Source organism: Herpailurus yagouaroundi, unplaced genomic scaffold (genome assembly GCF_014898765.1).
Source record: "Herpailurus yagouaroundi ecotype Mexico unplaced genomic scaffold, PumYag 196, whole genome shotgun sequence".
NCBI lineage: Eukaryota > Metazoa > Chordata > Mammalia > Carnivora > Felidae > Herpailurus > Herpailurus yagouaroundi.
Window position 1 is genome coordinate 13,253,948 of NW_024412427.1, and position 22,768 is coordinate 13,276,715.

A 22,768-nucleotide genomic window follows, 5' to 3' on the forward strand; every position below is an offset into this window, starting at 1 on the left:
GGCGGAGAGGGAGGAATAGTGAGTTAAATCAGGCATAATGCCTGGCATGTACATAACCCTCAATAAATGTTACTTTAATTACTGCTCCTGAAAGTAACAGTCTGACCTCCGAGGAATAGAGATGCTCACAATAATGCAACACACCTAATGTTGCATCTACTCATTAATTACTGCTTAGTTCTAAATGCAGATGCTTTTTAACATATTTATATGCTTTCAGACATACTTATACACCCTGCCAGGCTATGTATTAGGAGCTGGTAACACAGCAGTGATTGAGACAGATAAGATCCCAGCTCTTTTACAACTTGATTCATAGCAGTTTTCATTTTTTTTTTTTAAACAAATGTATTATTTATATATTTATCCTCTTCACTGGTTAACAACTCCTGGACAATCACAAACTGCTTGTATGTGATGCCCCAAATAAGCACGACACATAGCAATCTGTCATTTTGCTAATACCTAAAATGTGGTGTCAAACAAAGGGGCCCATACATGGTGGCACATCAGGTAGACGGCCCTTTGTGACCTTCTTGTCTTCTGTTTCTCCTTTTGGACACTGTGACGCTCAGGAAAGGATACAAACTTGATTTTCATGCAATCTTACTGAGTCGCTTCTGCACAGACCAGTGAAGATGTGGTTCACATCACCACGATAACGAGGCAGGAAATGTACGTTTATTTTAGGAGCAGGATTTATTTTTGGAACTAAGTTTTGTTAGCCCTTTTTACAAAATCACTAAGGATGTGAAGGACTACTCAAAACTTTCAACTACTCGTTACTTTGCCAAGGGAGGAACAGTGTAGTAGTCAAGTAACTGGGGATTTACAGAGGCGAGGGGATGCCAAGTGCCCTACACGGTCAACACTGTACAGGAAAAAAAAGACCCAGAAAAATACCAAAGTATTAAGAGTGGTTATATTTGGGTGATGACAGAGGAGAAACCCTTTGGCTGGGAGCCCTTGCACAAGATTACGCCCCTTCCCCGCCCTCCCTGGTGGCAGTCCATATCCAATGACTGGTTCATTGAGGGATACAAAGAACCAGTCCTCTTGCCTCAACTTGGAACAACTCTGAAGGGTCGGCCATTCCAGTTCCAGAGCTTCCCGCAGGCCTCAGTGAATCCCTCTGCCCAGTCCTGCTTCCCTCACTCCCTCCCGAGCGCTGACCCTGAGAGCCTATCCAATAAATCTGTACCATATCTCTACCTCAGAGTTTGTATGGATCCAAAAAGATCCACCACCAACCCCTAGCCCTACTTGGGGCTCTGAGAATGCCACCACCAGTACACTGTTAAAGAGCCACTAATCAAAGTGCCAGCCTGCCCACTGCCCCTGACCAACCATATGTTAAGAGACTCGTTCCCCACCCTGGCTAGTTGACTGACCGACAGGTGGACATCTAGCTTGAAAAGCAAAGGTGTCTGGTGGGATGGCTTCTCTTTACACTTGAATTGTTCATGCACCAATTTGCCTTATCTATTTACCATTGATTCCACTATTTATTTGGATCGGATTCATTTTTTAAGGAAATACATTTAAGAAGCTAATACTATTATCACTATTAAAAATGGAAAACCAAGAGCAGCCATAAAATCATGAGTTGAAGCAGTAGCTATATTTCTTAATACACATTAAAAGAAAATAGCTATTAAAATAAATCGTATTTGTCAACTACTTGAAATCACCTCATATACCCCCACTCAGATAGGTAGTACACAGTTTAGAAAAACTGAACTGGGGAATCCAGCTGTGGCAAAATCTGCAAGCAAAAACACAGCCGTATACAATAGGCTGTGTATGTGCGGACAATGTGGGTTATGCAAGAGAAACTGGTGACTGAGAAGAGAAGGGAAACTGATGAAAGAGGGAGGCAGAGGTGCCACAGAGGAGGCAGCCGGTTGAGAGAGACAGACAGACACGCACACACACTCACAACTAGGAACAGGGACACACGTGAGGATGAAAGTGAGAGAGAAACACAGGCCTGGCCAGAGCCAGAACCAAAGAGAAAGCTGGAAAGGGACACAGAGAGAACACACTCCCACAAGCAGAGTTGCAGACAGGGAAAGAGAGAGAGATGAAGAGGCAGAGTGCCCGGATCGGTGGACTCCGGACAGCACTCCCCTTCCAGCCAAGCAGCACGCAGCGGACTCGCTTTTTCCCAGGGCGACTGGCACGGGCTTTTGTTCTCTGCAAGCTTGGGCCCATCTCACCAGGGCCCTCCAGCCAGGCTGCCAGCACAGAGGCTCCAACAGTCCAGAAACGCACCTACCTTGATTTCTACAGGGTCGTTCTGGTGGAAGTTGATTGGTGCAACCCCAGGGACGTAGAAGGCGTGAGAATCACACGCGAGCGAGAGAAGCATCAGGGACCACGGCAACCAATCCTGCTTGGAAGAAGAGAGGCTGTAGTCAGAATGGGGGAAAGAAGCGAACATCTCCCTGGGGCAGGTCAAGTCATAACACCTTCACGTCTGCTTTACCTGACCCAGTGTCATCCCTACTCTGTAAGTGCTGCCTTCCACATGCCCCCAAGAGTCCCACACGACACCGATCTTGCACTTCTGCACTTCTGGAAACGAGTCACAAAATGAGTGAAGTAATTAACATGGGGACAAAAGGGAAGACTGTCATACAGGAGCCACACTTCCCCACTTCCGGATCAAGGTTCTTTCCACCATGTCATGTTGTATCACTCTTCAGTATAGCTAGCAGGAAGCTAAGCTCCACAATGTTCCACAAATTCCCTTTTTTCTATGTAGCAATGGGCTTACTTTGTCAGGAAGGTCCCATATCACCAATACAGCTTCATACACGCCTTCTCCAAACTGTATGGGCCTCATCCCCTGCCACTCTCCTCCTCACTCAGTTCCAGCTATGTTGGCTTTCTTGTTGTCTCTTGATAGCAGGCCCTTCTCTACCCCTCAGGGCCATCCCCTTTACTGCTCAGAATGTCCTTCCCACAGATACATGCATGGCTAATCTCATTCCTTATTTCATTCAGGTCCCTCTCAGACGTCACGTCCTCAGAGAAGCCTTCACTGACAATCCTATCTAAAATAAGCACCCCCACGGTTCCCATTACCCATTCTCCAGCCCCCTTGCTTCATGTCTCTTCACGGACTTATGTACTTGATATGTACAATATGCATGTGTTTATTTGTGCAGTCTGTCCCCTTCCACTTGAATGTGATCTCCGTGTGTCCCCAGTGCCTGGCACAGAGCAGGCACTCAGTAAATGACCTACCTGCAGGATAGTCACCTGGGAAAAGACAAGAGTGACCAATTACTGGCCTCAAGAAATGCACTCCATCGAAACATCTCTTTCCCTTAACAACATGCTTCACCCCCTCAAAGAACTAGAAGAGTTTCCTGATTCTCTCTCTCCATTTGGTCCAGACAAGGGACTCTTGTCCAGACACCCGGATCACAGATTCACTAGTGTTCCTGCATCTGCCCTGTCTCTCTGCCCCCTGTACTGTCACAGCATTTCAGACCCTTGTTTCCTCTCACTGGACACAGCCTTCTGATCACCTTGCCTCCACAGCCCCTCCATCCTTCAAGTTACCAGCACACACGCGCGTGCGCGCGCGCGCACACACACACACACACACACACACACTCTCAGATGGTTCTTTGGGAACTCAGTTTTATATGGAGTCAGAATTGCTCAGGGGGCTTGCCAAAAATGTGGCCTCATCTGCATTCTTACCAGGAGCACAAGCTGAGAAAAAGTGGCTTTAATAGTTTAAGGTTCTGAGCTTGGTGCACTTTTTGTAGATGCATAGCTTGGTTAAAGCCTTAAAAAGAATATATTCAGAGTGTTCCGCCCCCCCCCCCCAATTTGCTGTAAATATTTGTAAGTATCTGCCAGCTTGTTCATTATGAAATTACGAAGGAACAGTGCAACCCCAATAAAAACAGTGAAAGAGGACTATGACAGCTGTACTGTACTTAGTAATCAATGGGGTCAGGGGTTGACAGCAGGATATTTAAAAGAAATGACCAGACTAGAAGGTAGAAAATTATCAATGGGGTAGGATTCTGTATAGGAAAACAATACTTTCCCCTTTCTGTCCCTTAAAATTTTTTTTAATTTTATTTTTTTAAGTTTATTTATTTTGAGAGAGAGTGTGTGTGTAAGAGGAGGAGGGACAGAGAGAGAGGGGGAGAGAGAGAGAATCTCAAGCAGGCTCTGCACTGTTAGCACAGAGCCCGATATGGGGCTTGAACTCAAGAACCGTGAGATCATGACCTGAGCTGAAACCAAGAGCAGGATGCCTAACCAACTGAGTCACCTAGGCACCCCAGAAACTTTCAATTTTAAAGTAAATTTAGATTTATAAAAGAGTTGTAAAAATACTATGAGAGTTCCATGTACTCTTCACCCAGTTTCCTCTAATGTTAACAGTTTACATAACTACAAGCAGGCAAGGCTTTTAAAAATAACTAGCTTAAAAATGTTTTGAAAAAGTAGCACATACACAGTAAATAATTCACACAGTACAAATGGATATACCATGAAAAAGAAATCTTCCTCCCACTTGGGCTCCCTATAGACAACTGCTATCACCAGTTCCTTTAAAATCCCTCTAGAGACATTTTACGCACTCACAAAGAGAAGGGTTTAGTAGTATGAGTTTGTCTTGAGTACAACAACAACAAATAGGATTTATTCTCTCTTTTTGTGATGGAAAGCCTACAGACCCAGGCTGGCTACAGCATCTGATTTCCTCTCCAGCAGACAATTTCCTCTAATTGACCTGTTGTGAGAAGATTATGGCCCTTCCTCTTTGGAGCCCTGTGCTAGGCCTCATTGGTCAGTCTTTAGGAATGTGAGTGCTTTGAGTCAAAGAAACAAATCAGGTCCTCTTTCCCCTAATTCCTCTTTCTACTTGAATTCCAGTTCACTAAATGCAAGGAGAACAAATCCTGCAGTTCTGGCACAAACCGCCACACAAATGTTTAAAAAACAAAAAAAAAAAAAACCACCTGTGAATTTTTGAGAAACGAGGCAGAAGACAGACCATCCTCACGCAAAGATACTATCAACATAGCACACATCAATGGATCTTAGAGGAAGGATCAACCGATGAAAAATGGCAAAGGCTATTTCCTTAATGTGCTATCATCTTTGAATAATACAAGCTGGCAACCAAAAGCAATTCAGAAGTTCAGTTGAGAATTAGGGGCTGCATCAAAATGACACTGTCAGTTTTAGATATTAAAATGTCACTGTTTTGATATTCTCATATGGCTGGAGGGATAATTAACGAGAACCCTTCTGGAGCGGGGGGCAATCTGGCACTCCATCAAAAGCATTCCCCCTCCTCCCCAAGCACATACTCTTTGACCCTGCAATTCTACTTTGAGACATGTTAAGAAAAATATGGCAGGGGCACCTGGGTGGCTCAGTTGGTTAAGTGTCCAACTCTTGATTTCGGCTCAGGTCATGATCTCATGGTTCGTGGGATAGAGCCCCATGTTGGGCTCTGTACTGACAGCTGAGAGCCAGGAGCCTGCTTTGGATTCTGTGCCTCCCTCTGTCTGCTCCTCCCCACTTGTTTTCTCTCTCTCTCACGCTCTCTTTCTCAAAATAAAAAGGAAAAATTATTTAACAAAAGAAAAATACGGCAAATATGCCAAAATGTACACAAAAGGATGTTCAATATGGTGTTATTTAAAATTGTGAAATTTTCACTAAAATAGCCAATATTAGTGGAATAGGTTAAATTATAATGTATCCACTTACCTATTTATATACTCACTAAAAAGGAAATATTTCTTGAGTGGGAACATTTAAGCTTTAGATCTAAGTAGAACAAGCAGGGGATAGAACACTGCATAGCAGGATTCTCCCCTTTTTAAAAAAGTTACCTTTGAGTAAATGTGTAGCAGGCAAAACGGGCTCTGGGTGTAATGGACTTTCTTCCTTTTTTTATATCTCTATTTCTAACTTTTCTTAGGGGATTATAAAGCATTTATATCAATTAAGAAAAATAATAAAATAAATTACGCAGAAAAAAAAAAATCACCCTTCTGAACACCTAGGGTAGAGTAATTCTAGGTCGGTATGGAAGGACTTGCACCTGCTGGACCAAGATACCTTTCCATCAGCACCTTCCACCTTTTGTTTCTAAGCCTTCAGGAAAATCCCAAGAGTGTCTTGCCCCTTAGTGAGCAGACTTGGTCAGGTGAGGCTGCCTTTAAGCCTCTGCTCAAGCTGTTTTTCACACCTGCTCTCACCTTATTCAAGTCTACCTACACTTGAAGGTCCAGTTGAAATGTTCTTCAAGACCTTCAGATCTCCACAAATATGTCAAAATGTACATAAAAGGATGCTCACTATGGCGTTATTTAAAATCGTGAAATTCTGGAATATACGCAATTTCCTTTTTAATTACCTAGTTATATACTACGTTAATAAGTATATAACTGGGTAAGTGGATACATTATAATTTAACCTATTCCACTAATACTGGCTATTTAAAAAAAAATTTTTTTTAACGTTTATTTATTTTTGAGACAGGGAGAGACAGAGCATGAATGGGGGAGGGTCAGAGAGAGAGGGAGACACAGAATCTGAAACAGGCTCCAGGCTCTGAGCTGTCAGCACAGAGCCCGACGCAGAGCTCGAACTCACGGACTGCGAGATCATGACCTGAGCCGAAGTCGGACGATTAACCGACTGAGCCACCCAGGCGCCCCAATACTGGCTATTTTAGTGAACAACTTCACGATTTCAAATAATGCTGTGAAATCCTTTTATGTACATATTTTGTGGTATTATTCTTTCCCTTTCTTTTCAAGGTACCTTGTAAATATCTCTATGATGTCACTAGAGGCAAGAGAATGGAAACTACCCAGTACCCAACTTTCACATCTGTACATGTTCAAGGATTAGTGCTTATGTTATTTGGCCAATACTTAAATCTGCACTTGTCTAAGGCACTACTATAGTACATTTCATGCTGAATTGTGGTCATTTAAGTTTCTGCCATCTGTCCACCTGCACTAATTACTTGTCTAGCCATGTTATGGGAGTACTCAAACTAATAATAAGCATCAACCAACCTCTGATCTATAAAAATATAAAACCATCCACTCACATAAGATTGAATGCTATGGGTTTTGTTTTGTTTTTTAGTACGCTTTATGCCTAACATCGGTCTCGAACTCACAACCCTGAGAACAAGAGTCGCATGCTCCATGGACTGAGCCAGCCAGGCACCCTGGAATATTATGGTTCTTAATCTTTGCTGTATCCTTAAGAATCTGATTTTTTTTTTTTAATTCTTAAATTTAAGGAGTTCTTGATACCTCCTACCTTTTTGCCTGTCCAAGGATCTAGTTTGAGACTCCTGGAGAATATCTATTACCCCTATACCCTATCTGTACATCTAGGATAGTGGTTCTCAACCCTGATGCATATCAGAATAAGCTGGGAGTAAATGGATTAAATTCCCAATCAAAAGGCACAGGTTGGCTGCATGGATAAAAAAAAATAAGATCCAGCAATATGCTGTCTACAAGACACTCACTTCAGATCTAAAGACTCACGAGGGCTGAAAATGAAGGGATAGAAAAACATATTCCACATAACAAAAAGAAAGCAGGGGTAGATATACTTCTATCAGACACTACAGACTTACAGTTTAAAATTGTGTTTAGAAACAGAGAAGGTCACTGTATGAGAAAAGGGTCTATTCAATCAGAAGATATAACAGTTATATCTAAGTTATAAACATATACACACCCAACATCAGAGCACCTAAATGTATAAAGCAAATACTGACAGATCTGATGGAAGAAACTGACAGCAATACAGTAATAGTAGGGGACTTCAATATCTCGCTTAAAATAAGGGCCAGAACATCCGGACAGAAAATCAATAAACAGCTGACTCAAAAAAACACTATAGACCAAATGGACTTAACAGACACATATGGAACCTTCCACCCAACAGAAGAAAACACGTTCTTCTCAGCTGTACACAGAACACTCTCCAGGACAGTTCACATGTTAGGTTCACACAACAAGTCTTAACAAATTTAAGAAGACTGAAATCATTCCACATATCTTTTCTGATCATAATGGAATGAAACTAGAAATCATTAACAAAAAAATGGGAAATAAGCAAATATGTGAAAACTAAACAACACACTCTTGAACAACCATGGAGTCAAAGAGGAAATCCGATGAGAATTAAAAGTACCTCAGACAAAAGAAAAAGACAACCTACCAAAACTTATGGAATGCAACAAAACTAGCACTAGGAGGAAGTTTACAGGGGTAAACAACTACATTATACATTTATATATCTCAAAAAGCCTAACTTTACATTTCAAGGAACCAGAAAAAGAACAAATGAAGCCCAAAGTTAGCAGAAGAAAGGAAATAATAAAGATTAGAACAGAAATAAATAAAAAGGAGGATTTTAAAAATAGTAAAAAACAAAACAAAATAAAACAAAAATAACCCCACCCACAACAGAACTGTTTTGGCTTTTTGAAAAGCTAAAAATTGACAAATGAAACTAAACAAAATTTAGCAGCACCAATGAGAGAAAAAGAGGGAATGCTCAAATACAATCAGAAATGAAAGAGACATTATAAAAGGTGACTCAGAAATAAAAAGGATCATAAGGGACTATTATAAACAATTATACACCAACAAATTGGGTAACTTAGGAGAAATAGGTAAATTCCTAGAAACACATAACCTCCCAAAACTGAATCAAGAAAAAACAGAAAACTAAAACAGACCAATAAAAAAGGGGGGGGCAGAGGGTTCAATCAGTAATCAAAGAGCTCCCTTCACAGGTGAACTCTCCCAGACATTCAATAAATAATACATACTAATCCTTCTTAAACTCTTCAAAAATAAAAGAGGGCAGAATTCTGAACTCATTTTATGAGGACACCATCACCCTGATACCGAAACCAGACAAAGATACCACAAGAAAACTACAGGCTGATAGCCTTGATTAACATAGATGCAAAAATTCTCAGTAAAATACTAGCAAGCTGAATCTAATAGCACATTAAAAGGAGCATACACCAGGGGCACCTGGGTGCGTCAGTCGGCTAAGTGTCCGACTTCAGCTCAGGTCATGATCTCACAGTTTGTGGGTTTGAGCCCCGCGTCAGGCTCTGTGCTGACAGCTCAGAGGCTGGAGCCTGCTTCAGATTCTGTGTCTCCCTCGCTCTCTGCCCCTCCCCCACTCCTGCACGCGCGCTCGTGCTCTCTCTCTCTCTCTCAAAAATAAACAAACATTAAAAAAAAAAAAAAAAGGAGCATACACCAAAATCAGGATTTATCCCTGGGATGCAAAGATGGTTCAACTTAAGCAAATCAATGTGATACACCACATTAATAAAATGAAAGGAAAAAAAAACCACATGATCATCTCAAGACACAGCAAAAGAATATGACCAAATTCAACATCCATTCACAATTTAAATTCTCAACATAAAAGATATAAAAGGAACTTACCTCAACACAATAAAGGCCATATATGAAAAGCCCACAGTTAACATCATTATTTCTTGCTAATCAAAAATATATGTGTTCTGAATTTCCCCTCTCAGAAAGCCAGATACCGGACCTTTTTGCCTTACCTAATATGTGATTTGAAGCCAGGGCAGAGGATTACAACCTTCTGTAGTCATCAAGCCAATTAAATCTAAGAAGTTACTCCAGTTCTACCTTCTTGTGAAACAGAGATACTGCCCTGGACAACTAAGGGGCTCCCTGAGAGCTTAAGGCTGCAGAGAAATGAAAAGCAAATCCTGAAAGGCTTCAATATGCTTCTGTTCCAAAGTCTTGAACCCATAGCACAAGTACATACACCAAAACCAAAACCAAACAAAAAGACACAACAACAACGACAATACTCACCCTGGTGGAAAACTCAACACGAAAAAGCAACAAGCCACAGAGCCACTGGGCACCTACCAAGTAAGTACAAGGCACTGTGGCACACAGTCCTTTCCACTTTACAAATACTGACTGGTGCCATTCTCACAACGACAACTGCCTGGGGATTTCTGTCACCCTCTCACAGATGACTGCCAGTTAACCCGAGACTCAAAGATTAAATAACCTGACCCAGCTGAGAAGGCAGAGGAAAAGGGATGCTCTTTTCAGGCAGGTGAGCTGCATTAAGAGATGACGAGCATGTAAGGATGATACTGATCACAACGGCAGCTAACACTGACTGAATGCTGGTTACGTTCTATGAAATACTAAAATACAGAGCCCTCCAAACTGGTACTGGAGAAGGCAAAAAAGACTTAAACAGACAAAATGAAACGGAAGTGTTAGAAGCAAATATAGGTATACTTTTAAACAATCTTGACATGGAAAGTTTTCTAAGAATGAAACAAAATCCAGAAGCTAGAAAGAAAAAGGATATATATAGGAAAAAGGAAGGAAAATGTACAATTATATACATTATAGACAAAGAAAAAGACAATTTGGGTAAAAATATTTACCATACACCCAACAGAGGATGAATTCCTTCAGTATACCAAGCGCTCTTACAAACCACTGAAGGACAACCGAAAAGAATATGCATGGGCAGTTAAAAAAAAAAAAATCAAAAGGCCAAACAGAAATTTAAAAATAATTTTAAAAATGCAAGTCAAAATAACAACATCTGACTTTTTACCTGTCAGAGTCACAAAGCTTTAAAAAATCTGAATATACTAGATATAGGTAAACTGGTACAGTCTTTAGGGAAGGCAATTTAGTAATATATACTTAAATGGAAGGTAGAACTATTTTTGAAGGACTGCCCACATAAGTTATGAAGTGTAAAAAAATGATGCACAGCAGTGTGTGTATAGCATAATCTCATTTATCTAAAAAAAATTTTTTTAAAGCATGCCAAAGACATCATAAGAAAACTACAAATCATCCTCATGAACACAGATGGAAAAAATTCTTAACAAAACATTAGCAAATCATATCCAGCATATATAAAAAGGTCTACATGGGGCACCTGGGTGGCTCAGTTGGTTGAGTGTCCAACTCTTGATTTCAGATCAGGTCATGATCCCAGGGTTGTGGGATCAAGCCCCATACTGGGCTCCACACTGAGCGTGGAATCTGTTTAAGATTCTCTCCTTCCCTCTGCCCCCTCCCCTGCTCCTGCATGCACGCGCTCTCTCTCTCTCTCTCTCTCTCTCTCTAAAAAAAAAAAAAAAAAAAAAAAAGATACATCTTAACCAAGTGGGGTTTATCCTAGGAATACAGGAGGGTTGGCTTAATATCAGAAACTCAATGTAATACCCCATATAAATAAAGGACAAAAACCACGCAACCTTCACAAAGAAAAAGCACTTGACAAAATCCAACACACTCATGATAAAACCTCTCAACAAACTAGGAATAGAAAGGAACTTCCTATTCCTATTCTTTTTTTTTTAAGAAAGGAAAGACATTGTCTTTATCCTTTTTTTTTTTTTCAACGTTTATTTATTTTTTTGGGACAGAGAGAGACAGAGCATGAACGGGGGAGGGGCAGAGAGAGAGGGAGACACAGAATCGGAAACAGGCTCCAGGCTCTGAGCCATCAGCCCAGAGCCCGACGCGGGGCTCGAACTCGCGGACCGCGAGATCGTGACCTGGCTGAAGTCGGACGCTTAACCGACTGCGCCACCCAGGCGCCCCTCCTATTCCTAGTCTAAGAGCAGCTATGAAAAACCCTCAGCCAACATCATTCTTAATGGTGAAAGACCAAATGATCCTCCCAAAATGATTGATAAGGCAAGAATGTCCACTTTTGCCATTTCTATTCAACACTGTGCCATAAATGCAGACAGTGTGCACTGAAGCAATAATTAAAGACACCCATACTGAAAAGTAAAGGAGCTTTCATTTGTAGATCACATATTATATATCTAGAAAATCCTAAGGAACCCACAAAACAACTATTAGAACTAATAAAGTTAGCAAGGTCAGAGACTACAAGGTAAACATAAAAATTAATTGCATTTCCACATACTAGCAATAACCCCAAAATTAAGAAAATAGTTCCATCTGTAATACCTTCAAAAAGAATAAAATATTTAGGAATAAATTTTTTAAAAAGACTTGCATACTGAAAATTACAAAACATTCTAAGTAATTGGAGAGATGTTCCATATTCATGGATTGGAAGACTCAATATTGTTAGGGTAGCAATTCTTCCCAAACTGATCTATATATTCAATGCAATCCCTATCAAATTCCCAGCAGCCTTTTTTTTTTTTTTAATGTTTACTTATTTTTAAGAGACAGAGAGAGACAGAGTATGAGCGGGGGAGGGGCAGAGACAGAGAGAAAGACACAGAATCTGAAGAGGCTCCAGGCTCTGAGCTATGAGCACAGAGCCCAACATGGGGCTCGAACTCACAAGCCATGAGATCATGACCTGAGCCGAAGTCGGACGCTTAACCGATTGAGCCACCCAGGCGCCCCCAGCAGCCTTTTTTGTAGAAATTGAAAAGTTGATCCTAAAATTTATATGGAAACACAAAGGACGCAGAACATCCAAAACAACTTATAAAAAGAACAAATTCTAAGCTTATTATAAAGCTATAATAATCAAGACAGTGTGGTAAGGATATACATAAAGACCAAAGGAACAGAACTCAAAGTCCAGAAATAAAGCTATAGGTTTAAATTGATTTTCAACAAGGTTGAGAAGGCAATTCAATAGGGAAAGGATAGTCTTTTCAACAAATGGTTCTTGGACAACTGGGTAGCTATCTGCAAAAGGAGCCTCACACCATACACAAAAATTAACTCAAAATGTATCTTAGACCTGAATACAAAAGCTGAAACTTCTAGAAGAACAGTAAGGAGATAATCTTTGTGACCTTGAGTTAGGCAAAGATGTCTTAGATACAACACCAAAAGCACAATCTATATTTAAAAATTTGATAAAATGGATTTCATAAAAATTTAAAACGTTTATACTTCAAAAGATATCATTAAGGAAATGAAAGATATGGGCCAAGAGGGTACTAAGCTAAGTGAAATAAATCAGACAATGATAAATACCATATGATTTAACTTGTATGTGGAATCTAAAAAACAAAACAAATGAACAAAACAGAACCAGACTCATAAACACAGAGAACAAATCAATGGTTGCCACAGGATATGGGATGAGGGGGATGGGCAAAATAGGCAAAGAAGATTAAGAACTATAAACTTCCAGCTATAAAACAAATAAGTCATGGGGATGTAAAGCACAGCATAGGGAATACAGTCAATAGTACTGTAATAACTTTGTATGGTGACAAACGTAACTACACTTATAGTGGTGAGCATTTCATTATGTATATAAAATATCACCATTCTGTACAATTGAAATGAATACACTGTAGGTCAACTCTACTTCAAATTTGAAAAATTTGAAAAAAAAAAAAAGAAAACGAAAGGTCACAGACAAGAAGAAAAATCTTTCTAAATCACATATCTGATAGAAGACTTGTATCTAGAATATATAAGGAATTCTTATAACTTAATGATAAGACAAACAACCCAATTTAAAAATAGGCAATAGGGGGTGCCTGGGTGGCTCAGTCGGTTAGGCGGCCAACTTCGGCTCAGGTCATGATCTCGCGGTCCGTGAGTTCGAGCCCCGCGTCGGGCTCTGTGCTGACAGCTCAGAGCCTGGAGCCTGTTTCGGATTCTGTGTCTCCCTCTCTCTGACCCTCCCCTGTTCATGCTCTGTCTCTCCCTGTCTCAAAAATAAAAATAAAAACGTTAAAAAAAATTTTTTTTTAAATAAATAAAAATAGGCAATAGATCTGTATATACATTTCACCAAAGATGTATGAAAGGCTAGTAAGTACATGAGAAGATGTTCAATATCATTTGTCATTAGGGAAATGCAAACCAAAACCACAATGAGGTAGACCACACATCCCTAAGAATGGCTAACCTCAAAAACAGTAACAAGTGTGGACGAAGATGGGGAGAAACTGGAACTCTCATATACTGATAAGAGTGTAAAATGGTACAGCCATGGGAAAGTTTGGCAGTGTCTTTAAAAAGCTAAACATAAACCTAGTATACTATTCAGCAGCTCCAATCCTAGGCATTTACCCAAGAGAAGAGGAAACAGTAGTCCATGCAAAGGCTAGTACATGGGGGTACAGTCAGTTAAGCCTCCAACTCTTGATTTCGGCTCAAGTCACTATCTCATGATTTGTGAGATGGAGCCCTCTGTCAGGCTCTGCACTGGCAGGGCAAAGCCTGCTTGGGATTCTCTCTCTCTGCCCCTCCCCCACTCATGCTCTTTCTCTTTCAAAATAAGTAAATAAACATTAAAAAAAAAAAAAAAGACTTGTACATGAATGTTCTAACAGCTTCAATCACAAAGTCCAAAGCTGACAATCCAAACACCATCAATTGGTGAATGGAGAAATAAAATGTAGTAGTCACTCAATGGAATACCATTCAGTAACAGAAATGAGGGAACTACCAATTCATGTTGCAACATTGATGAACTCCATAAACATTACACTAGGTTAATGAAGCCAAATGCAAGTCTATATGGTATAGGATTCCCTTATGCGAAATGCCCAAGAAAGGCAAATCTAGAGACAGAAAGATCAGTGGCGGGCTGGTGTTCGAGCAGGGGTGGTCTCCAAGTGTCATCCCCTTGGCTGGAAGGGAGCCTGCTGGGGTGACAGAAATGTTCCAAAACTTTGTGTCATTGTGATGACGACTGCACAAGTCTATACATTCGCTAAAACTTACTGAATTCTACACTTAACATCACTCATTTTATGGTGTTGAATGACACCCTTATAAACCTGAAGAAAAAAAATAACCAGCTCAAGGGAGGCACAGAGGAAACAAGTCTGGCAATAGAATGGTAGTTGCTGAAGCTGAGTGATGGGCTATGGGGGCTCCTTATGCCGTGTCTTCTTCTTTTGTACATGTTGAACACTTGTTATAATAAAAAGTTGTCCTAGAGATTTTTACGTGTACAAAAATGTTCTAGAGGAACTTTTCTTTTTTCATCAAAGACTATGTACCCCTGATGAATGGACTAGGAGGGTAGCTGCGTGACTTTTTCATTGATAACTTATTTATCCTGTTTTCCAGGTACATGGATCACCCGTATTCAAAATAAATACTTACATTTTAAGAAGGGGAAGGAAATGGGTTGCCTCTGAAAATACTTGGGCAAATTCCTCTGAAGATGTACAGAAAACGGGAGCTAGAAGGCAAGGACAGTGCAGAGGGGATTCTGGCAACAGATGTAGGAATAACCAGGGCTGGCTTCAGCATCGCATGTACTAATTAGAACTGTAACGATAACGGCGATTAGCATGGCCCCTGTGCAAAGATGTGTGAGAAACCAAACAAGATCAGTAATCTTTAACCTTGCGGAGAGTACTGCAGACCCCTCTGAAACTCTTCTAAGTCACTAGGATGAAAGGTACAGCATAGAGAAGGCAGTCAATGATACTGGAACAGTGTGGTAAGGTGACAGATGGTGAGCAGAGCATAACGATTAGAGTTAACAATCACAATGTTGTGTGCCTGAAACGAATACAACACGTGTGTCAACTATACTTCAATTAAAAAAAAAAAAAGAAGGATCTAGAACCTGTTCCCAGAAAACACACTCCAAAACACAATCTGGGGGCGCCTGGGTGGCTCAGTCGGTTAAGCGGCCGACTTCGGCTCAGGTCACGACCTCACACTCCGTGAGTTCGAGCCCCGCATCGGGCTCTGTGCTGACCGCTCAGAGCCTGGAGCCTGTTTCCGATTCTGTGTCTCCCTCTCTCTCTGACCCTCCCCTGTTCATGCTCTGTCTCTCTCTGTCTTAAAAATAAATAAACGTTAAAAAAAAATAAAAAATAAAATAAAATAAAATAAAAAACACAATCTGATAATATGACCCCAGGAGGATCATGGACCTAGAAGTTCACCGGTCCCAGAGGTAAGACCCTTGTACTTGTTACCATTCCAACTTTTTCTGACTCTTTGACTTCATTGTCGCTGCAGCCCAGACAACCTGATAGAGGATGTTTGATCCACACTTCATTTCTGTAAGGAAATTAGGAAGTAGCAAAATACCTGCTTTTTAGGAAATTCCTTTGTACCTTCCTGTAACTTTTAATTATCATCATAGCAACTTCCATGTGTGGTTCAGTATGAAAAGCCAATTAAGTAGTTAGCAAATGTCTGTTCAGAGCCAAGGAGTGGGAGTCCTAACATGTGAACCAGCCCATTCAACATTATTTTGCTTTACTCGGTTTCCAAGTCACGAGGCAGCAAAGGTAGCATGTCAAGAAACAAGGCGATAGCAATCTAGAAGCCCTTCATGCTGTAATCTCTAACACGCCATCACTGGCAAAGATATGGGTGACCTGTAAAGTTATAAAGCTCAAGAGACCCAAGAATCAAGGTCTTGCCCTCCCTACCTATTTTATTCTTGGGGGGTTGGGCAGGCAGAAAAATCTCTCCCAACAGTCCAATGAAGAACTGGTAGGACTAAAAAGTACCCCTTTCCTCCTAAAATTTGCTCCACCCAGTTTGAAAGGTGTGAACAATTAACTTCTTCCAAGGAAAATAAGTTTCTTCCCCCTACGAACTAAAAATTAGTTCATTCACTCATACTTTTCTGTAGCCATAAGTTAACATTTTCTCTTCTGGAGCCCCCTGCCTTGCAGTCTTCTTTCTCATAAATAGCATCACCCCAGTGATCGAGTCTGGCCTGTCTGAACAGCTTTTCTGGTTCTTATTCCACACCTCTCCTGCTGCAAAAGCAGCGCCTTCCTGAACAGTAAACTAGATTCTTTCATTTCCTTCTCAAAGATACAGTCACCATTTTAAGATCATGTAGTAACTGCTCCCCAGATTAAGAAAAAAATAAAGAAAAAGAAAATGGCTTTGGGGCACAGTTTGCCAACAATTAACTGAAATCAATTACCCAATCAGTTAAAGCTCCCTAAGAATTCAACCACACATGCAAGATGGCTAATGACAGCTTAGGACCACTTACCAAGCAGCCCCCATGGAGCTAAAGAACTAATAAAGGAAAAAGAAAAAGGGAGGAGGGAGAACCAAATTAGCCACAGGAGGCTCTGAAAATGTAGCCTTTATTTCAGAGCTCATAGATACAGAGTTGCTGTTGAGCAGATACATAAAAGACTCAAAGCTGTTCTTTGGGAGTTGGGAAAACCCACAGCCAGCTGTGCAAGAGTCCAAGTGAAAATAATAACTACCCTCACCAAGCAACAGAAAACCAGGCCTAAACCTACAGGCCATAAAGTGCAGAAATAAAACACAAGAAATGCACTCACCTTCCCTCTCCCCTTTGGGCATTTATAAAAGAACGCTCAGTTTGTTGAACCAACAGGCTTAAATGGTTCCCCTCTGGAAGACTTCAAACCTTGGAACTGAAAAATTACAGAGAGTCTTTTTGTGCTAGGCACTCTCATCTCATAGTCTATTTAATCATTACATCAATCCTTTGAGGACAGTATCATTCTCGTTTTAAAAATCAGGAAACTGGGGGCACCTGGGTGGCTCAGTCGGTTAAGCATCCAACTTTTTAGCTCAGGTCATGATCTCACAGTTCGTGGGTTTGAGCCTCACACTGGGCTCAGCGCTGACAGCTCGGAGCCTGGAGCCTGCTTTGGATTCCGTGTTTCCCTCTCTCTCTACACCTACCCCTGCTCGTGCTCGCTCTCTCTCTCTCTCTCAAAAATAAACATTAAAAAAAAAAATTTTTTTTTTAAATCGGGAAACTGATTCAGTATGGGATGATATCAAGTTCTGAAGATGGATGGTGGTGAGTGTTGCACAACAATGTGAATGTAATTGATGCCACTGAACTGTATACTTTAAAAAAATTACAATGATAGGATCTCCTGAGCCCCTCATCCCCTCACATCCCCTCATCGGGTTCTCTGCTGTCAGTGCAGAGCCTGCTTCAGATCCTCTGTCCCCTTTCTCTGCCCCTCCCCTGCTCGTTCTCTCTCAAAAAATAAACATTAAAAATTTTTTTTTAAAGTTACAATGATAAATGTGTACATACATGTGTATATATATGTATTTTGTTTTAAACACACACACAAAAATTTTAAAAATGGCAACTGAGGTTTAAAAAACAGCTTGCCCAAAGTTATGAAATCAATCACAGTGTCAGATTCTAGCCCAGGTCCTTAGACCAAGGCTTAGTTTCTTCACCTGTAAAATGGACTTTTGTAAGGATTATATGGAATACTGGATGGGCATATGGTTTATCAACTGAAATGTATCATGTGAGTAGAAATTTTTCTCTTAAAGTCAGGTCACATAGGTGGTTACTACAAACCTTTGATAGCTTTTGAATCAGAATGTCAGAGTAGGACACACTTTATAAAGAGACCAACTTATTCGGGGGTTGCAAATTTAAACACTTAGTGGGACCATGCACGTGACCTAAACGGTGAGGCTGCTCAAGAGTAACACAGGAGGGCACCGAGGATTGGTGAGCTGGGCCCCATATGGAGAACGCCCTTGACAGGGAATCTGGGCCCAAATTCTCAAGAGAAAATGAAAACCTAGAAGCTTTTAAATGTGAAATCTCCCAATTATGAAATGTTTTGGCAACCAACTCAAAAAATTTTAAGCCTGTGCCAGTCAAAACAAAACAAAACAAATTTTAAAAACCCCACCCCAAATCAACTCCACGTGAAGATGTGGCCCATGGACTGCGAAATTTATAGCATCTAATGTACCACGAGTAGAAAGTAAGGCCCGAAGATGTTAGGTGACTTGCCAGGGCACCCACACTTCCTTCTAAACCAGCTTAAGAATTCAGTTCCAACTTATGATTTGATTTTGTTTTTTAAGAACTGTTAGTAGCACTAAGCATATCCTCTGAATACAAAACCTCAGGATTTCAAACCGTGGGAGGCCTGTCACTTTAATGCTCAGGCATAGGTGAGAAATCATGTTAGGAAGGCAGAGAAGGAAGCAATGAAGAGGACGGAGATGGAACTGAGAAGTCCTGGGTGTCCCCAACAGTGCCCCATTTGGGAAACACTAGTGTCAGCAAATGGTTCAGGGATCAAAGCAGGTTGGGGGGTGGTAGGTGGCTATCATTCGTCCGTGGCCAGATGGCCCTGCTCATCCTGGGTCCTTCCCACCTTCCTGCCAGTGCCCAGAGATCAAAACTCAACCTTCTCCAGCATTCTGTGACCTGTTTCTTTAATGCCAAGATCAAAGGAGAACTTTTGTCCAAGTTGTAAAAAAGAAACCAAGAGGCAACTTAATGTTGTCTCAGTCTCCTTTGTACTTCCTGAGAGGATTAAGGTGCTCCTTTAAAGGGACTCCTCAGAGAAACACATCTGAACCAGGGCCTGGGGTCGGCACCTTAACTCCAAGGACACAGCGGCTCCTGTGGAATCCAATCCATACCAGGTAGGGCAACTGGAGAGATCAAAGAGGCAGCACACCCAGTAGACAGCAGCTGGGAAAGACTACAGACACTATGATCAAGGGGGAAAAAAAAAACACTTAAATTTGAGTATTCTGAAGTACAGAATTTTCAACCTGAAATTTTGAAACCATTAAGTCCAAACTTTAATCTCATATATGACACTTGTGGAAACAAACCAAAAAAACACCAAAGTGACTTGCCTCAGGCCACAAAGTGGATCGCTGTCAGTGCTGGGACTAAGCCCAGACTGCTGACTCGGGCTCCAGGGCTCTGTTCTCAATGAGCAGATACCAAGCCACACGCGAGGCCCGGACAAAACAGCAACTTTCCCACACATGGGACTGCTGGCAGAGTCCAGGCCTCCTGCACTCCAGCCCTCTACCATCCAGATTGAGCCATTAAAAACAGTTCCTGTGCTTCTGACTGGAACTGCTGGGATGGGGGTAGTTGGCTACACTGCCTCCATCTGTCCAAATGAAGCTTGTGGTCATTCGGCCCATTCCCCTGCTTCTGGACTGGATCAAACCCAAATAACTTCAAAACACTGTGACCTGAGCTAGCAATTCCACTCCTAGGTGCACACCCAAAAAACTGAAAATATGTGTTTGCACAAAAAAACATATATGCACATAAATGTTCACTGCCACGTTCTTCACAACAGCCAAAAGTCCCAGCGTCCATCAACAGATGAAAGGATAAACAAAATGCGGTCTATCCACACAGTGGAACATTATTCAGCCACAAAAAGGAATGAGATATTGATACATGCTACAACATGGATGATCTTTGAAAACATTATACTATGTTTAAAAAAAAAAAAAAAAGCGCCACATATTCTATGACTCCAGTTATAGGAATTGTCCAGAGTAGGCAAATCTTATACAGATAAAAAGTAGGTTAGTGGTTGACAGGGACAGAGGAGACTGGGAGGTAACTACTAAAGCATTTCTTTTTGGGGTGATGAAATGCTCTAGAAGTCAATGGTAGTGAGGATTGCACAAGTTTGTGAATATATGAAAAACCACTAAACTGCCATTTCAAAAGGGTGAATTTAATGGCATATGAATTATATCCAATAAAGAAAGGAAAACAATAAAATCCAGATCGTATGAACCATGATACACGTGAGAGAAGTACAGTTTTATTCTCCAACTGGAGGTCTCCACATTCCTGAGGTGCCTACAAATGTACTCAATGGATTTTCCAAATGCCACCAAAATATTTCCCAAAACATACTTCATATGCTCAGTAATTCCAGCAACAATGAGATATGGGCCTGCCTCTCACCCAAGACCCAGGTAGAACAACTCAGTATCCTGTTACTTTATAAAGTCATCTAAATCCAGGGTACGAGGAAAGCAGGAAACTGACAGAACTTCCATTTACATCAGCCATCCACTGCTATGGTGGGAGAAGTCTTGCCCTGCAGCTGTAGGAAACACCCACTGTGCAAACACAGACCTGAGAGGTGGCAGCCCAACCCCTGAGGAAGAAGAGCCATTCACCAAGAAAAGGGAGGGAGGGAAAATTCCATAAAACATCTCTAGCAGCTTGCACCCATAACCCTAACTTTCAAAACAAAAGGACAAACCAAAACCCAGCCTGTTCCCATGGTCACTGAATCCACTAGCTTGGTTCCTCTTTAGTTGTATGACTTACCACGGACACCCATATACCCCCAGAGCACATCCACACACCTCCATCCCCACTGGTTGTGAAACATTAATTATACAAGGGTGTGGGGACTGTTCTGACTTCCGTGTAATAAATGCTTGACACAGACCAAACTCAAGTCTATCTGTGACCCCACTCTGCCCTGTTACGCACGTCCCTCTGTAATACACTTGCTTCCACTCGTTTTCACTATTGCATCAAACATGAAGTTTCTCGTGTGCACCCTTTAAACTGGCCTCTGTGAGTCACTGTATACATTACAGCTTCAGCTTAAAATCAGTTACTCTATACACCATGAAAGCACAGGACGATACTCCCAAGTGATGTGACAAACACCAAATCACTGACCGTGCTTTTCACCGAACTTAGAATAAAATCCCAACTCCTTTTCATGGTTTCCCTGCAGGCTGAAAACAAGCCGGCTCCCCAAATGGAATGTTCTGGAGGGGTGGGAAAGGGAAGCACCCTAATAGAACAGTCTATTTCAAAATGCAGCCCACAGACTACAAACTGTAGACTACAATCCACTGCAATGATAGGCGTGCTTCTAGAAACACAGCTGCTCTTGCCTCTCCAGTTTCATTTTGCATCATTCTCTCCCACCCCCACCCCTCACCATGCTTCAGCCCCTCCAGCCTTCTGTGTTCCTCAAATATACCAAGCTCTTTCCCACGCTGGTCCTTTATGCTTGCCATTTTCTTTGCCTGGAACATTCTTTGCATTATGCTGGTTCCTTCTTGTCAGTCAGGTCTCAACTCACATCACCTCTGAAAAGACTTCTCTGACCATTTAATCCAAAGTAGTTGCATCACCCCATCGCCCCTAAACACTATCACTTTACCTTGCTGTCTCCACAGCATTTATCACAATCTGACCTTGTCATTCATCTACTTGTTCACTCGTTCACTGCCTGTCTCCTCTCCTCGAACTAGAAAAGCTCCACAAGGGTGGGGGATCATGACCCTCGAATTCACAACTACATCCCTAGTTCCTGCCACAGAGCAGGCACTCATATATTTATTAAGTCAATGTGTGCCAGAAATACGTATTGCTAACTTATTACCTCTTTAAAAACCTCTGAACAGGGCAGGAACTTCCCCAGTGCAATGTGATAAATGCCACTTTATTGAACTTTTCCCCTCCGGCAAAGGAGGGTGTGACTTTTTCTGTTACATTCTTACACCATTCTTGTTTTGAACATAGTCCAGAGAAAAATCAGTTTCAACACACCACTTGTGGTTTAAACTGGAGTCTGAAACCATAGAAATCAAGCAAGGCTATGAAATCTTTTACCTGACCTACGAGGTTCTAAATAAGGAATCCCTCATTAAACAAAAAGGATGTTACCAATTGGTTAACAGGAGGGAAACTCATTGTCAGCCATTAACATACCATTGTTTGGAGAAAACCAACACCAAAGAATTTACACAAGAATCTTATCTTTCTTTCTTTTTTTTTTTTTTTTTTTTGCTGACGTTAAATGTCAGCTCCTTTTTTTGTCTTCCTTTGCATTTACTCTCAGGATGAAATTATCTGCTGAGGAAGCAACATACAGGAAGACCTAGAAAATCGCTCTGGATGAAGTGACTTCAATTCTGGTTCTGGTCTCTTGACAAGGAGAATGTGAGCTGAGCTTCTGGAA

General features: G+C 41.2%; 1 protein-coding gene across 2 annotated transcripts in view; it reads right to left on the reverse strand.

Moving 5' to 3' along the window:
* TM9SF4 (transmembrane 9 superfamily member 4) overlaps window positions 1–22,768 on the reverse strand; it is a 53,767-nt gene that overhangs the window by 29,720 nt on the left and 1,279 nt on the right. The window contains exons 1-2 of one of the 2 annotated variants that reach the window (XM_040447371.1): window positions 2,489–2,518; window positions 2,279–2,392 (exon numbers count right to left, since the gene is read on the reverse strand). In XM_040447371.1, the coding sequence (XP_040303305.1) occupies window positions 2,279–2,392; window positions 2,489–2,503 (129 nt within the window). In that variant the 5' untranslated portion in view covers window positions 2,504–2,518. Of the gene's footprint in view, window positions 1–2,278; window positions 2,393–2,488; window positions 2,519–22,768 lie in introns of those variants that run through there. The other variant, XM_040447370.1, reaches the window with a different exon arrangement.